The following is an 18893-nucleotide window of genomic DNA, read 5'->3' on the forward strand; positions in this document are numbered from 1 at the left end:
GGTAGTCGGGCCAATTTCAGTTTGTTTGATTATAGAATCATCAAAGTTGGGTGAAAGTAGGATCTAATTGGTGATTACATGTCCTATGTAATAATGTTGAAGTTTTATTTACTGCAGGTTGCAGGATGAATACACAAAAGCTCAGCATGAATTAAAACGGCTACACATGGATAAACAAAGCACCCAGGAGAAATTCCAACTTCTACTAGCTGAAATGCGTGGAGAATTATTAGACAAAACAAGGGAGCAAGAGGAACTGAAAATGCAGGTGGGGTGACAGTTTTCTAAAATCAGATGATGGAAATAAATAATTGGCAAAGTAACTATATTGTGTATTATAAAAGGGGCTTCTGAAAAAATCTGTTTCATACGAACGTACAAACAATTTAGGAGGAGTAGGCCACTTGGCCCCTTGAGCCTTCTCAGCCATTCAATAAGATCATGGCTGACCTGATTGTAACCTCAACTCCACATTCCCACCTACCCCTGATAACCTTTCACCCCCTTGCTTATCAAGAATCTATCTAGCTCTGCCTTAAAAATATTCAATTTCACTGCCTTTTGAGGAAGAGAGTTCCAAAGATACTCTACCCTCTGAGAGAGAACTTTTCCTCATCTCTGTTTTAAATGGGCAACCCCTTATTTTTAATCAGTGACCCCTAGTTCTAGATTTTCCTTCTCAAGGCCCCTCAGGATTTTACTTTTTCACACCTGCATGAAACATAAGAATAAAATGTGTGCATTTGTATAGTGAAGAGAAATGGGTGTCTGAGAGCAATCCAGAAGAATTTGAAAGAGCCCTATGGGAGTTAGCATTCTTGTCCTTGATGTGCTCTGTCACTGTGTAATTGAAATCAATAAAGCAGATAATTAGTGAGCTAAATTAGGGTGCAAGCTGGAAAATATCTGCTAAATTGTGCAGCACTCAGGGAAGACCACAAAATAAAGAACTTACATTTATATAGTGCTTTTCATGATCTCAGGACACCCCAAAGCACATTACGCCAGTTATGAACTTTAGAAGTAAAAACAGAAAATGCTGAAAACACTGAGCAGGCCAGGCAATTTTGTGGAGAGAGAACAGAACTAATATTTCGGGTCGAGATCTTTCATGGGAACAGAGAAGTCACATGGCTGATCCCTAATATCAGATGACTAGGCTTTAAGGAAAGGCAGGAGAAACTCGGATCTCCCTGTTTCAAGAAGGTGATGTGTAGATATCTCACGGAACTGTATATTAAGATAATTTTGAATAAGATGTTAAACTGTTAAAGATGTTAAACGCCTTCCCTCGGAGGTGGATGTAAAAAAAAAATACCATGGTACGATTTTGTGGAAGAGCAGGGGGCTCACCCCAGTCTCCTGACCAATATTTATTCCTCAATTAACATCTCTAAACGCAGATTATATGGCAGTTATCACATTGTTATTAATAGAACCTTGCTCTGTCAAATTTGACTGTCGTATATCTCTGCATAACTAACTTGAAAGTACTTCATTAGCTTTGAAATGCTTTGGAATATCTTGAGGTGGTGATAAATAAGTTCTTTCTTTAAGAAACATTATAGGAAAGGTACATTTAGAACACAAGTGGCAAAGATGTGGAATGGCTCTTTGGGCAGAATACAGAAAGCAAAACTCTTAGAAATTATTGGATCTTGTAAAAGGTATAATGAGTGATTTATAGCAGTTACTTCTGTATCTGTAGTTACTTTGCCGCTGTTTATACTACAGGACAAGTTGTGTGATGCTTAATGTTTTCCTATGTCACAGTTGACTCATTTATCTCTAATTACCAATTAACTAATGGGCAAGTAAAAGTTTTATCTTCACTGCTTTATATAAGGTGAGAAAAATGCCGGTGAGTTTAAGACTATATGTTAATCTGCTTTCTAGTGGAATTCATAAACCACGCTTGTGAATTGAATTACAATCTTGTGAACTATTCAATATGTAATTTAGGAGCCTTGAAGATACCCTAGCCCTGTATAAATTGCTCAACTGATCGAATACTTGAGAGTAAAGATTTTGATTTCTCCACGGAATTTCAGAAATCTGACTGGAAAAGAAAAGGAGTGGGTGTCAAATGTTTTTGATAAAATCATAAAGCTTATGACTAGCTTTGTCAGAAAGCTAATTATAATATAACTTAACCAAAAGAATGCTGCAAATAATACACCTTGGCAGTGTCTGTAAAAAGAAAAGACAGGTTTTGAGCAGAACCACCCTTCATAACTCAACGTGATTTTCTTTCTTCATTTGATAATCTTTTCTATTTTCTATCTTTTCTCATTGTTGGCAGGTATTAACACCCCAAAAGCTGGAGCTACTAAAAGCACAAATCCAACAAGAACTGGAGACACCTATGAGAGAACGCTTCAGGACACAAGAAGAGGTGGGAATGAAGAGAAGAAAATTATTAGAAATTTTGTTGGAATTACTGAAATGGTTTGTTTCTTTGTGTTACATATAAAACTGGAGATCTTTTAATGTTTTAGGAAACTGAGAAGTACAGAGCAGAATACAATAAGTTGCGTTACGAATACACTTTCCTAAAATCAGAACTCGAGCATCAAAAGGAAGAGCACGAGCGACTCATGGATGAGAAGGTGATCCGATTTGAAGCTGAGGTAAGTCTTGCGCATGAGCAGTTTTATTATGAGTTTCTGTTTTGCTTGGTTATTGTTTGCTTCAGGTCTGATTGTGAATGCCACTACCTGTTGTCAGGTGATCATTTGGATCCTTTAGTTTGCGTTAATACCCCAGGATTCCTGTGTTCAACCACTGACTTTGATTCCTGACCACTGGATGTTTCCCGTGCTTTTTCCATATCAATTACCTATACGATCAGCGCTATGTGTTTTTATAAAATGGAGATATCTTAGCACTGCTTCCTTTATAAATTCCCCTCCCTATGAGAAGCAGAGAGAAATTAATTGCAGGGCCATCTATCTGTGAGCACCTGTTTCTATCCTTAACTTCATGAGCCTCAGCACATACTTCCTTCCTTTACCTGACAAGAGAAAGAAATGGAGGGGGATTTTGTTTCACGGACTCAGCTATTTTTAAAAGATCGCAGTATGTATTTTTATCTTTAAGTGTTTTCCCTTTTATATTTATCTTTGCATTTCAAACATGGATTAATTTTTTTTTAAAGTACCTAATTTCCTATCCTGATAACTAGCAGCATATTTCCTTTTCATTATTTGTTGCAGCGATATTAGTGACACAGAGGAGACCGCATTAATTGCCCCTCTCTTTCCCTGAGATGGTGGTGATTTTGGGCTTCCTCAAACCACTGCAGTCATTGAGATGATAGGAACATAGGAGCAGGAGTGGACCATTTAGCCCTTCGAGCCTAACCCAACATTCAATAAGACCATGGCTGATCTGGTTGTGGTCTTAGCTCCACTTTCCTGCCTGCACCCCATAACCCTTGACTCTCTAGTCTGTTAAAAATCTGTCTAACTCAACCTTGAATAAATTTAAAGACCCAGCCTCCCCTACCTTCTGGGGAAGAGAATTCCACACTCTAATGACCTTCTGAAAGAAAAAAATCTCATTTCTTTTCTTAAATTATGTCCCTGAGTTCTGGTTTCCTCGACAAGAGGAAACATCTTTCCAGTATTCACCCTATCCAGTCCCCCAAAATCTTGTGTGTTACATAGAAAATAGAAGCAGAAGTAAGTCATTCGGCCCTTCAAGACTGCTCCGCCATTTGATATGATCATGGCTGATCCACTATCTCAACACTATACTCTTGTTCTCTTCCCCATACCCCTTGATGCCTTTAGAGCCTGGAAATCTATCTATTTCCTCCTTAAATATATTCAGTGACTCGGCCTCCACAGCCTTCTGTCATAGAGAATTCCATAGGTTCACCACCTTCTGAGTGAAAAACTTCCTCCTCATCTAGATCCTAAATGGCCTCCCATATATCCTAAGATTGTGACCCCTTGTTCTAGACCCCTCAGCCAGAGGAAACATCATCCCTGCATCTAGCCTGTCCAGCCTTGTCAGAATTTTATACGTTTCAATGAGATCCCCTCTCATTCTTCTAAACTCCAGTGAAAACAGGCCTAGTTGGCCCTATCTCTCCTCATATGACAATCCTGCCACTCCAGGAATCAGTCTGGTGAACCTTCGCTGCACTCCCTCTATGGCAAGTATATCCTTTCTTAGGTAAAGAGACCAAAACTGCGCACACTTCTCCAGGTGTGGTCCTGTATAGCTGCAGTAAGGCATCCTTCCTCCTATACTCGAGTTCTCTTGCAGTGAAGGCCAACATACTATTTGCTTTCTTAACTGCTTGCTGCACCTGCATGCTTGCTTTCAGTGATTGGTATACATGTCCCTTTGTACATCAGCATTTCCCAATCTATTACCATTTAAATAATACTCTGCCATTCTGTTTTTCCTACCAAGGTGGATAATTTCACACTTGTCCAGGTTAAACTGCATCTGCCATGTATTTGTCCATTTGTTCCTTGTCTAAATTGCCTTGAAACCTCTTAACATCCTCCTCACCACTCAAATTCCCATCTAGTTTTGTCGTCAGGAAACTTGGAAACATTGATTTGGATGAGGGAACCAAATGTATTGATATACATCGTGAATAACTGGGGCCCAAGCACTGATCCCTGCGGTACCACACGAGTCGCCACCTGCCATTCCGAAAAAGACCCATTTATTCCTACTCTCTGTTTCCTGTCTGCTAAACAATTCTCAATCCATGTCAATATATTACCTCCAATCCCATGTGCTTTAATTTTGCCCACTAATCTCTTATGTGGGACTTCATCAAAAGCTTTCTGAAAATCCAAATACACCACACCCATTGGTTCTCCCTTATCTATTCTGCTAGTTACGTCCTCAAAAAATACTCCAGTAGGTTTGTCAAACGTGATTTCCCTTTCATTAATCCATGTTGACTTTGTCTAGTCCTGTTGATATTTTCTAAGTGTCCCGTTATCACATCCTTCATTATGGACACTAGCATTTTCCTTACCACTGATGTTAGGCTAACCGGTCTGTAATTGCGTGTATTTTCCCCCCCTCCTTTTTAAATTGTGGGGTTGCATTTTCCACCCTCCAATCTGCTGGGACTGTTCCAGAATCTACAGAATTTTGGAAGATGACAACCAACACATCCACTATTTCCATAGACACCACCTTTAGTAGATTATTAGGCCCTAGAGATTTATCGGCTTTCAGTCCCATTAATTTCTCCAGCATTCTTTTTTTTAGTAATACTAGTTTCCTTCAATTCCTCCTTCTCACTAGACCCTTGGTTTCCTAGTATTTCTGGGAAGTTATTTGTGCCTTCCTCTTTGAAGACAGAGCTAAAATAGTTGTTAATTGCTCTGCCATTTCCTTGTTCTCTATTATAAATTCTCCCATTTCGGACTGTAAGGGACCGACGTTTGTCTTCACCAATCTTTTTCTTCTTACATACTTAGAGGAGCTTGTACAGTCCTCTTTTATGTTCCTTGCAAGTTTACTCTCATGCTCTTTTTTCCCCCTTAATCTCTTGGTCCACCTTTGCTGAATTCTAAACTGTTCCCAATTCTTAGGCTTGCTACCTTTTCTAACAACTTTTATATAACTCTTCTTTGGATGTAATGCTATCCTTAATTTCTTTTGTTAGCCATAGTTGGGCCACTTTCCCTGTTGTGTTTTTGTGCCAAAAAGGAATATATGACTGGTACAGTGCACGCATTCATTCCTTAAATATTAGCCATTGCTTATCCATCATCATGCCTTTTAATGAAGTTCCCCAATCTATCTTAACCAACTCACACCTAATACCTTCATAATTTCCTTTGTTTAGATTTGGACCCTAGTTTCAGATTAGACTATTTCACTTTCCAACCTAATGAAAAATTCAATCACGTAATGGTGACTGTTTCCTAAAGGACCCCACACAATAAGATTATTAATTAAACCCTTCCCATTGCACAAAACCAAACCTAGGCTAGTCTGTTCCCTAGTTGGTTCCGCGACATACTGGTCTTAAAAAAACTGTCTCATACACACTCCAAGAAATCATTCGCCACAGTATTATTGCTAATTTGGTTTGCCCAGTCTATATGGAGATTAAAGTCACCCATGATTACTATAGCACCCTTGTTCATGTATCTCTAATTTCCTGTTTAATACTGTCCCCTTCCTTACCACTACTGTTTGGGGGCCGATAGACAACTCCCACGAATGTTTCCCACCTCTTGTTGCTTCTTAGCTCCACCCAGACTGATTCCACATCTAGATTTTGAGCCAATATCCTCTCTCTCTTGCACTGATTTCATCCTTAACTAACAATGCCACCCCACCTTCTTTTCCTTTATGCCTGTCCTTCCTAAACATTAAATACCCTTGGATATTCAGTTCCCAGCCTTAGTCACCCTGCAACCATGACTCCGTAATCGCAACCATATTGTACCCATCAACATCTATTTGCACTGTTAATTCTTCTACCTTATTGCAAATGCTCCGTGCATTCAGCTACAGTGCCTTTAGACTTGCCTTTTTAACATTTTTACTCTTTTTTTTTGTACTATTGGCTCTATTTGCTGCTAGCCCTGTTTCATCTACCTTCCACTTTTGCTTTTTATTTTTCTATCTTTGTTTCCCTCTCTTGTGTCTCCCCACTCAGGTTCTCATTCCCTGTCACTCTAGTTTAAACCCTCCCAATAAGATCACCCCTCATTCTTTTAAACTCCAATGGGTATAGGCCTAACCTGTTCACCTTTTCTTGATGATGCTCCCACAATGGTGTCAGGTAGGGAATTCTGCTATACTGACCCCGTGATGCTGAATGAATTGTGATTATATGTCTTTGCCAGGATGGTGACTTGGATGTGAAGTTACAAGTGATGTTGTTCTCAAAACATTGGTGCTCTTGTCCTTTCCTGGGGTTCAGTGATGTTGGAGTGGCTCTCTTGCTAGTCCCAAGTTGCTGCACTCAATGAAGCTGCTCTAGCCAGAGACATCAGGGGTTTGGGGGTGGCATTGAGGTGAAGGAGCCAATATAATGAACCTGTACCACAGTAAGAAATTTGCATATTTCTTTCAATTATATATGTACCACAGATGGGATCAGAGAATATTTTGAAACAAAAGTGCTCATTCCCTTTCATGTCTTCTTTCAAAATTGATGGTTCACAGTTAAATGTTTCACCTTTTTATTCTCAGAATTGTGGGGAGGTGGGAGGGAACGACATCTTGTATTCATCAAGGTGAGCATCGGGAAAGCTGTTTCTCTTGCCGCTGTGAATGTCAGTCATTTCCAGATCAAATGCTGGACAAGTTGGGTACAGATTAATCTTCAGCTTTCCCAGTCATTGAAGCTTCTGCCTCAGCCTTCCTTTCTACTTTTCCTTCTCTCTCTCTGCCCAGCTGCACTGTGTGGCGTTTTTTATGTTTACCTTTCTTGTGGTCTCTTTTTATTCTTGTAACTGATTATGGGTAGTATTATTTGATGTATCTGTATACGGTGAAGCCTGATTTTTAACTCTGGACATGTGGCGTACATGAGGTAGCTTAGCTTTTCCACATCGAGGCTAGGGCTGTTTTAACTCCAGGCTCTCATTTAGACACACTACCCCTGCCCAAATATTGCGTCAGTGACGTGAGGCTGGTGGGCAGGAGCCAAGGACGTGCAGGAATGGTGGCTGGCAGTCAGGTAAGGGATTGGTGATTGCAATGGGAGAAAGGAAGCCTGGCCTGAGGTGGCCCCGTGTTTGTTTATGAATCCCCGAGCAGTGATCCTGTTCTTCCTGGCCTGCAAGGAGACTGTGTTTCCTTCTTCTGTTTTTAAAAAAAAACTTAATGGCTAACATTTTTGGCCCTCATCTGGCTCCGCTTACTACTTGGTGCCCAGGGTCACTAATGATAACGGTACTGGGCATCAAGCATGCTGCTCCTGATCAAAATGGAATTGATGTCTAAAATACATCATTAGCATTCAAATTTTCAATGTCATTGAGGCCCTTGTCTGTCTGGGGCAAGGGACTCAGTGTCCAAAGCCTGACTGACGGTGGGCATGTGTGCATCATGGATTTGTTGAATAGAATGCTGTTCTGATTTTTACACATGCCCCTTTCCCATCTGGTGCAGGGGGTTAAAATCGGTGCTCAAGGACCCTGTTTAAGAGCAGCTAAATTCATTCATCTTCAAAAAATGAGGTTATCAAGAGGTATTCACTGCATGTTGGGCTTGAACCCCAAGACAGGACAGCAAAGTTTGTCCCCCTCCTCGGATTTGTAACTTCAAACTTCAAAAGCCCACCCCTTCTGCCCATCAACACTGCTTCCTGAAATGGTCATGATTAGTATTTGTATGTGTTCTATTTCTAACGGATAAAAAGGTAATATGCATTAGTGACAGGCTTTGTTTACACTAACATTCTTTTGAAAACTGTAGGCTTGGAGCTGTCAATCCATTGGATATTTGTACATAAATGCTTATTACTGCAATGGTAGCTTGGTGATGTTTTATTGATTCTCCCTAAATTTGATTGATTTTCTCTCTTCTTTCTTGGTTTGGCTTATTTTGTTGGGCTAGTTGAATATAATTCTACACATAGCTGTGACTCAGTTGTTAGCACTCTTGCTACTGAATTAAATCCAGGGTTCAAGCCCCACACCAGAGACTTGAGCGCACAATCTAGGCTGACACTGCCGTGCAGTACTGAGGGAAGCTGCTCTGTCACAGAGGTTTCATCTTTCAGATACAATGTTATACCAAGGCTGTGTCTGCCCCTTCAGGTAAACGTAAAGGATCCATGGCTATTCAAAGAAGAGCAGTGAAATTATTCCCAGTGTTCTGCCTGATATTTATTCCTCATCCAACAACATTAAAACAGATTATCTGGTCATTTATTTCATTTCTGTTTGTGAGACGTTGTTTTTAAATGAGCCGCCACATTTCCTGGCAATAGTGTAATGACTACTTTTCAAAAGTAATTGACTGCAAAGTGCTTTGGGCCATCCTAAGATCATGAAAGGTGCTACATAAATGCCAGTTATTTTATATTTTACACCCCTGTTATTGACTTTTGTTATTAAATCATCTCCCCCCCCCCCCCCCCCAAACCACACACAATGATGGGTGGGAGTGAAGGTTAAAAGTTAAAAATCAACCATCCCCAACCTGCCACATACACACCTGCCTGTGTGGGATGCCTGGTGTGCAAGTGTCCCATCTTGGAGATGGAGGGCACTTCACAGCTGCTGCTTGGTTTCCCTGGGCTTTTAGAGCACTCTTTGCACTGTAGGAGCAGGAGCGCTTCACCCACTCCTCATCTCCCCCTCCGTCCCCAGCCCTTGAAGGTTGCCTTTAGCTTTCTTTTTGCTGGTCTTTCTTTGCTGCCAAGATCAGCAATTCCATCCTTCAGCTCCTCCAACCCTTGCTGTTATTGGACCCTGTCAATCTGGCTAGCTGCCCAGTGGGAAATGAAAGAAGAAAATTTATATTAAAGTCCTGCCTTAAATTCGGCAGAATCTCCATGGAGAATAGGCAAAGAAGTGGCAGATGGAATACAACGTGGGGAAGTGTGAGGTCATGCACTTTGGTAGGAAGAATAGAGGCATGGACTATTTTCTAAATGGGGAGAGAATTCAGAAATCTGGAGTGCAAAGGGACTTGGGAGTCCTAGTCCAGGATTCTCTTAAGGTTAACTTGCAGGTTGAGTCGGTAGTTAGGAAGGCAAATGCAATGTTGGCATTTATTTCGAGAGGACTAGAATATAAAAGCAGGGATGTGCTGCTGAGGCTTTATAAGGCTCTGGTCAGACCACATTTAGAATATTGTGAGCAAGTTTGGGCTCTGTATCTCAGGAAGGATGTTCTGGCTTGGAGAGGGTCCAGAGGAGGTTCACGAGAATGATCCCAGGAATGAAAGGCTTAACATATGAGGAACGTTTGAGGACTTTGGGTCTATACTCGATGGAGTTTAGAAGGATGAGGGGAGATCTGATTGAAACTTACAGAATACTGAAAGGCCTGGATAGAATGGACGTTGGGAAGATGTTTCCATTAGTAGGAGAGACTAGGACCCGAGGGCACAGCCTCAGAGTAAAGGGAAGACCTTTTAGAACAGAGATGAGGAGAAACTTCTTTAGCCAGAGAGTGGTGAATCAATGGAATTCATTGCCACAGAAGGCTGTGGAGCCAGGTCATTGAGTGTATTTAAGACCGAGATAGATAGGTTCTTGATTGGTAAGGGGATCTAAGGTTACGGAGAGAAGGCGGGAGAATGGAGTTGAGAAACTTATCAGCCATGATTGAATGGCGGAGTGGACTTGATGGGCCGAATGGCCCAATTTCTGCTCCTATGTCTTATGGTCTTATGGACCCCATAATCTGCGGATTCCTTTTTCTCTCCAGTCACTTCAGCTATTCCACTCCCCTGCACCCTGGTAAATACCAAAGCCATGATCTCAGTAAATTGGACATTAAATTTGTTGCATGACACTTTTTTTTCAAAGGTAGCAGGAAACTTCCATTTGTGCGCAAGCCATGCTAGACCTCTAAAACCAGATACTCCATGTGGCTTGATAGCTGTTGGTTAATAGTGTTAATCATTTATATATGTGTATTCATACATGTATGCTTATAAACTTTTACTCGTCTTCAGTTACTTTGGTTTGCAAAAAATACAAAATTTTTTACTCGGGTCATTAACTTTATGACTCTTGGATTTCTGAAAATGGAACACAAATGCACTTTACATTTTAAATTTACCTTCTACAAGATAGAAATCAGTGCCTAATGCTATATAGATATCCTGATCTGCCTAAACAAAAACACAAGCAAGCTCGTCAGTTTTCCGATGGACTGATATGCATTTGTATAGTAATGAAGGAAATTTGTAACATTCAGGTTCTTGAATGCCAATTACATTAAATGATATCAAAAGACCTAGAATGAATTGAGAGCTGTACGTATTATGATCACTTTCAGAATATCAGAGGATAGGAACATAAAAATAGGGCAGGACTAGGCCATTCATCCCTTTAATCCTGCCTAGCTATTCAATAAGATTGTCTGATATTCTACCTTAACTCCACTTTCCGCACTATGCCTATATGCCTTGATTCCCTTAACATCCAAAAATTTACTGATCTCTGTTTTAAACATACTCAATACTTGAACATTTTGGGTAGAGAATTCCAAAGATTCCCATCCATTTGAGTGAAGACATTTTAGCTCATCTCAGTCCTAACTGGTCAATCTCTGCTGCCGCACCTGCATGTTAACTTTTAGTGATTCTGTAAAAGGATGCCCAAATCGCTCTGAATACTGACATTTAGTAGTCACTCACCATTCAGAAAAAAATCTGTTTTTCTATTCTACTTACCCATCTGGATAACTTTGCACTTTCCACATTATGTTCCATGTGCTTGACCACTCACTTAACTGGTCATGCCTTTTCATAGTCTTTTTTGAGTCCTTCTCATGGTTTACTTTCCCACCGAACTTTGTGTCATCAGCAAACTTGAATATATTACACTCAGTTCCCGTATCTACATCACTGATACAGATAGTAAATAGCTGGGATTACATAGAAGGATTTGGATATGAGATGTGGTTTGTCAATGTGGGATTAATGTGAACTCGATGTAACTTAGATTAAAGAAAGAATTTATATAGTACCTTTCACAATCACAAGTGCTTTAAGGCCAATGAAGTACTTTTGAAGTGTAATCATTGTTGTAATGTAAAAAGCACAGCAGCCCCTTTGCATAGAGCAAGCTCCCACAAACAGCAGTGTGATGATGACCAGATAATCTGTTTTTATGATGTTTTGAGGGATAGCAGGCAACCAGAAAGAAAGCTGCTGTTCTTTGAAATAGTGCAATGGGATATTGTAAGTTCACCTGAGAATGCAGACAAGGCCTTGGTTTAATGCTGCATTCGAAAGATAGCACTTTCAACAGTGCAGCACTCTGTCAGTACTCTACTGATTGTCAGCAGTATGCATATGTATTTTGAATGTAGGACAACATTTCTTTAGCTGTAGTCCAAATCTCCTGTTCATTTTCCAGTTTTGTCCATTGCAGTCTTCATACCATGTGTGAGAGAAGAACTATAAACACCTGAGCTCAATGAAACAGATTCAGCCATATCGAGATGTTCAACATTTAAGATTTTAAAAAGCAGATAACTTTTGTGGTGACAAAATTAAACATAATAAGAACTGAGAAAACCCAGAGAAGTTGACACGTTGCAATTTCTGAATGTGTTCAATTGACTTGATTCAACTCTTTGATTTGAAAATGTGTTGGTTTTGAAACTAATAGTTTGAGCCCCTCATCTTATTTTGGTGCAACAATGATTAAGGCTTGCCAATTTTTTTTTTGTTTAATGTAAGCATCTGCAATTTGTTTTCTGCACATTTTTTTCTGTTTCATTATGCCTAGTGGGTGTGCCACCAATACCTAGACTCTAAATTGGTACGATAGGAGCTTGTTCTGGGGACATTTCTTTCCCTCTCACCTGGAGGAAGCAACCCTACCTCCACTTAGTGCTTTTCCACATTGTGCCGTTGAGATTAAGACCTTGGTTTACAACACTTTGTTGTGGCATCAGTTGGGTAACATAGTCCTGCCAATTGGTATTTTAACCCTTACTATTCAAATGATCAGATATCCCATTTGGATGTGATCAGGTGCTGAAAGATATAGAAAGCTCTTGAGGGAGGGAGAGAAAGGGATAAAAGATAATCTATTGTTGGAGGCAAAGCACACATTGAAAGTGAGAGATGGAGAGAAATACCAGCTTTGTTGAAGGGGGGACGGAGAAAAAACAATTCTGCAGGAGAGGACAAGATAGTGGGAGGGAATAAGCTTGTCATTTTCATTTTGTTCCTTGCAGCCGCTATGTCTATTTGTCACAAAGGAGGGGTGGACATGTTGCTAGATAAGTGTAGAATTGGATCTGACGTTCAACCTGTGGCTGAGGTTTGTATGTCTGGGTGGGCACTTCACCTGCTGGGGACTGCAGCCTGGATACAGTAGGTTATGGGGAGGTGAGAAGCAGAGCAGTGAGACTGGGTTGGGCAAAAGTGCTTCACCTTTGAGTACTGAACTGCAAGGTCCTGTGAAAGCACTCGTTCTGCTAGTCCACATCTGTGTCACTTGTGTTCCTGTTTAAAATAGAGGCGCTTGCTCCAGAAGCAGGCCCTACTCTTTCCCTCATCCGGCCTGTTAATGCTTTCTCCCTTCTTCACTTCGTGTTTCCTGCCCCAGACCTGGCCCTTCCAACCTCATTCCCTGCTTGCTGTCTACTTTCCAGCTTCATGTCTGATGCCCTCTGTGTTCTACGCCAGGCCAATATGCCAGTTATTGTTTCACCCATGCCTACTCCATCATTTCCCAGATGAGTCAGTACTGACCTTAGAAACCACAGCTCCAGGTCTGCCATGGGAACAAATCAGAAGACCGTTCAGAACAGGGTACAGATATGCCCCAGCCCCAGTTTATTTCTCACCCATATGTGGTGCAGAGTTTCATAGGTGGCTTCACCTCCCATCACTGCCACCTTCTCCCCACCCCCAACCACACCATGCCCTGCTTCCCACTTCCAACCTGTTAACTTGCATATTGTCTTGCTGTGAGTCTGATTTATTCTGTGGGAGGGACAAATATCAGTACCACATCCAAATCCATGAAACTTGAACCTGTTTAAAGTCATCATAGGTCCCATGGCTTCTTGGGGCTACAGATATAAATTCCTTTGAATTTTATTATGGCTTAATAATTGACTTTTAATGCATCGTAATCTTTGGAAGACTGGTTGGTATGCCTGTACAGGTCCATTCTGCCTGAAACCTGGGGAAATCAGCCCAGGCCGTGATTGCATGCTCCTGTTGATTTGTATTGATGGATTTTTTAACCACATCTATTTATTATTGTTGATATTCCCACAAAATGTGAACCATTGAGGCTTGCCTTGATGTCCAACTACATTTTTTAAATTCTGCAAAGATGCTGCAGCTGTATTCAAGTTAGGTGCTTTTTTGATCAATAGTTTCTCTGTAATTCAAAATAAAAATAGAAAATGCTGGAAATGCTCAGGTCAGGCAGCATCTGTGGAGAGAGGGAAGAAAAAGTAAATGTGTGACCTTTTATCAGAACTGGAGAAAGGTCACAGACCTGTGTTATAAGGGTTGTTAATAGGTCACACGAAGAAATAAAGGCTTGTAAGGTTGAGCATTGTGTTTATTGGTAACACATAACTACATACATATGTACAAAGCATAGCCCAAACTAGGAGCTAACTTCATGCCGATTTCTACTAGACTCTCTCCATACTCTGTCCACTATCATGTGACTCCCTACATCAGACTTGTCCAATGTCCGGCCTGTGAAGCCCCTCTATGCGGCCCCTTGAACCAGTTTACAAAATTCAGGTCAAACAGGAGAGTTTCAATGGAAGATTCTGCATGGAGCTGCTGCTCCAATCAGAGACTGCTTCTGTCCCATGTTTGCTGCTGATAGGCTCACTAGTTGGACAAGTTTGATATTGGGGGTCACATGATAGTGGACAGAGTATGGAGAGAGTCCAGTAGAAATCGGCGTGAAGTTAGCTCCTAGTTTGGGCTATGCTTTGTACATATGTATATATAGTTATGTGTTACCAATAAACGCTGGCCTCGGTGAGTGTGCTGAGGGCTGCTGGGCTGAGGGAAGCACAGGACCGTTGCGCGCCCGGGGGGACTGGCTAGCCCGGTGCGCTGGGGAGATCAGGGGAGTGAGAGTGTGTGATGCAGATCTGCCATGTGCCCAGCCTTTGGTTTTCTCACTCACTCTTAACCACCACACACCAACACATACATACGCATTCACTCACAATGGGTGAGGGTGAGTGAGTGAGCACCCTGAGACTGGGAGTGAGCCAGGTACACACTCTCTAACCCTCTCACACTCTGGTTGTTTTTATTCATTCCTCTTTTTTTAAGTTAACAATTTATTGCTATGACATTTCTGTACTTTTTGCTGAGCAATTTTTTTTTTCCTTAACATCCAACTTTTTTTTTGAAATTAGGTTTATTGTTGTGCCAACCCTTATCTTTCTGAAATTTGCTCATCAGTCCTTTGAGTGAGAAAAATATGCAAATGTGGAGCCCCAAGTGAAAAGGTTGGAAATGGGGAAACTCCAGCTCAATCCAAGATACCCTAATCTATTTATTTATTTATTGCAAGCCACTTTTCTTCCCATTACGCTCTTCACACCCTTTCCAGAGTTCTCAGTGGCTCCCCACTTCTCTGACCTTCTACATGCGTGTTGCTGTATTGGGGACATTACTCATGCTGCTTAGCCTGTACAGTAAAGACTAAAATATATTAAAATCCCGGCAGAGGTTGTGAACAGGAAGAGACAAGTAAATGTGCACCATCTGGAGTGTTACTGAATACTAATCCAAAGTGAGAAGGTATAGTGATGAGAAATGAGAATCCAAGCACAATGTGTGCCTCATCCTTCACTCAGTTAGCACAGTGCAAGGATGAAATCTGAGACCTTCTGGGCTGTGGAACTGTACCATTGTCATGTGGTCCACTTGCTCAATAGGCCACTGTGCTGTACAATTGGAAACAGTAAGTGCTTTATTAAAATAATTTACATTAAAATTAAAATTCCAAAGTTTTGCAGCTTTTGTTATAGCGGTGTAGAATCATTTATGGCATAGAGGCCATTCGGCCTATCACGTCTGTGCCAGCTCTCCATAGAGCAATCCAGAAATTCCCACTCTCCTGTTCTATTGCCGTAGTCCTGCAAGTTTATTTCCTTAATGTGCCCATCCAATTTCCTTTTGAAATCGATGATTGTCTCTGCTTCCACCACCCTCCTGGGCAGTCTGTTCCAGGTCATTACCACTTGCTGAATTAAAAAAAAGTTCTTCCTCACATTCACCCTACATCTCTTGCCTAAAACCTTAAAATTATCTCCCCTGGCGCTTGTACCATCAGCTATTAGGAACAGTATTTCCTCGTCTACCTTATCTAAACGTGTCTCAACCTCATACACCTCTATCAAACCTCCACTCATTCTCCTCGAAGCAAAGGGGATTAACCCCAGCTTCACCAACCTAACCTTGTAGCTAAAATCCCCCATCCCTGGAACCTGGTAAATCTATTCTGCACCCTTTCAAGAACCCTCACACCCTTCCTAAAATGTGGTGATCAGAACCCTACGTAATATTCTAGTTGTGGCTTTACCAGAGCTTTATAAAGATTCAGCATAACTTCCCTACTTTTATATCCGAAGCTTCTATTTATGAAACCCAATGACTCCATGTGCTTTGTTCACCACTCTTTCAATATGTCCTTTTACCTTCAATGATCGATGCACAGGCACTCCCATATCCCTCTGTTCCTGCATGCTCCTTATGACTGTGCCATTAAGAATATATTTTCTCTTCTATCTCTTCTGCCAAAGTACATAACCTCACAATTCTTCATATTAAATTCCATCTGCCACTTGTCTGCCCATTCTGCTGGCCTGTCTATTTTGTGTGAGAATGGTGTCCAATTGTGATAGCCATATTTAACTATCTGCACACAATTATTCGGTGTACTTTCCGCATTTGTGTGTAGAACATCTTGAACTTTGTTCATGCTGAGAGTTCTGTTATTCCAACCCAGTACTGTAATTTGATTCCCAGTGAGAATCCCTCTATTCTACTCACTAATGTAACTTGATGCAGGATAAGACCTGTTCTAACTCAACCATGTAGTTTAACCACATCTTTAGATGAATATCTATCATGTGTTCCTGCAATCTTTCTGTTTACTGCACTGCAGTCCTGTGGTTTGACTACTGCAACTTAGTTAGTTTAGTGCCAACTTGGAACCTGTCTTTTTTCACTCAAGCCACATATGACTTTGGAAGAAATGGGGGAAATTCCTTCCTCCCAAACTGGGCCTAGATTGTAATTCAAATTTTTAGCATGATATGCTAACCCTGCCCCCACCTCCACCCCACCACCACCACCACTCATTCCCTTTAATTGGAATGTCCTAGACTTGATCCCAGTCTGGTAGATAATGTAAAATGTGGTTGTGAGCTGACAGCATATTTTGCATTTCTCACTGTATTAATTGCAATTGATTTCTGTGGAAGAGATGTAAAATGGATAATCGGCTTGCTTGCACTCATGAACTATTGCGCAGTCAGGATCTATCCCTATGTCTTCAACTTCAAATAGTGAAATCAAAAATATTAAACATAGAGCAGCCCAAAAATAGCTGCACAGCGCTCAAGGGGGGAATCTTGTACAAGTGGCGACAGTTGCCTAATGTATATTTTCTTGTGATCTTTTTGTAACTCTGGTGTTTTGTTGAAGCTTTTGTTGCAAATGAAAATCAGTTGCTTTGTTGTGATGCCACGCCATTTGGAATTTGTTTCCGAATATTTTTGTTGCAACTGTCTGTAAAACAAAAACGTTTTGGCAGCGAGTTCTACAAAATTATTAGGCTAGAAGGTACTCTGGTGTGGGAATGGAAAGTCTGCCCTCCAGCAAGTATGAGTATGAGTAGGCGAGGACAGTCATGGTTATGCTGTCAAATATACATTGCGACAACAGCAGATTTGCATTGTACTTGCAAAACAGAAACTGGCCATTTGACCCAGCTCACCCATGACATTTTTATGCTGCACAAGAACCTCCTCCAATCTTACTATTTGTAACTCCATTCACATATCCTTGTATTCCTTTCTCCCTCATGCACTTGCGCAGCTTCCCCTTGAATGCATCTATGGTATTCACCACACCTACTTCATGTGGTAGTAAATTTCATATTCTAACTACCGTTTGGGTGAGGAGGTTTTACCTGAATTTTTCACGGGAGTTACTGGTCTTGCTGGAGAGCAGACTTTCCATTCCCACACCAGAGTACCTTCTAGCCTTATTATGTAGAACTCGCTGCCAAAACGATATCCTGAATTGATGTCCTGTAGTTTTGGATGCTGCCACAAATGGAAGCATCTTTACATCTACCCAATCAAACCTTTCATACTTTGAAGACCTCTGTGAAGTACATTTATTGATTGTCATCAAGCCAGATCTGACCCTGGACCCATTAGATGTCCACTGACACGGCCTTCCATTGTAGCAAATTCCGCATCAGTGCTGCTGCTTTCAGCAGATGCTTCCTGTCTGGGTGACTCAGAAACCTGAGCCAAACTACAACAGAATGGATTGGAGAGAGAGAAAGTGAACCAGAATGGAGAGAGTGATGCTGATACTGGGAACCATTGCTAAGTAATGGCTCTAGTTATAAAGTTACTGTCGACTGTCAAACATCCCTTAAGAAGAAAAGGCACAAATCATATGGGTTCAAGGCAAAGTTTCTATGAGATAAGGTAAAGCACCTTTACGTAATGGATACTTAGGGCCACAGCTTAAACGGAAAATAATACAAACTGCAGTGAGCCCTCTTCCTTAGTTATGAATAAGTACAGGATCTGAATTACCATCAAATTCTCAGAAATGCTGCAGTTTAATTAGCAGTAGATTACTGACTGCATAGAGGGCCTTATTGCTGCAGTTTTGCTCTAACTTCAGATGCTGAGTTAAGCAATACAACACCAAATTTAACTGTCTTATTTTAATATCATATTCCCGAATGCATAACACTTTAAAGTGAGACCATCTTGTGCACCATTGTATCCCACTCACTGCCTGTCAATCAAATGACTTACTAGCACAATGATTTGGATTTTTGGAAAAGAGTAAGGACAAATGCAAGGAAGTGCGTGAAAGGCAAAGAGATATTGAGTGACAAACACAAGGGGCGAAGAGATTTACAGAGAAGGTGAAATTGAGCAAGAGCTCAGAACAGACATAGAGAGTTGAGATATACAATAGAAGGGGGAGAGGAATCAGCAGAG

General features: G+C 41.0%; 1 protein-coding gene across 3 annotated transcripts in view; it reads left to right on the forward strand.

The window, feature by feature from the left end:
- LOC144687474 (centrosomal protein of 83 kDa-like) overlaps positions 1-18893 on the forward strand; it is a 73431-nt gene that overhangs the window by 13216 nt on the left and 41322 nt on the right. For 2 of the 3 annotated variants that reach the window (XM_078553680.1, XM_078553681.1), the window contains exons 3-5: positions 118-268; positions 2303-2395; positions 2499-2630. In XM_078553680.1, coding sequence (XP_078409806.1) covers positions 118-268; positions 2303-2395; positions 2499-2630 — 376 coding nt within the window. Of the gene's footprint in view, positions 1-117; positions 269-2302; positions 2396-2498; positions 2631-7546; positions 7682-18893 lie in introns of those variants that run through there. The other variant, XM_078553682.1, reaches the window with a different exon arrangement.

Source organism: Cetorhinus maximus, chromosome 12 (assembly GCF_964194155.1).
Source record: "Cetorhinus maximus chromosome 12, sCetMax3.hap1.1, whole genome shotgun sequence".
Lineage (NCBI taxonomy): Eukaryota > Metazoa > Chordata > Chondrichthyes > Lamniformes > Cetorhinidae > Cetorhinus > Cetorhinus maximus.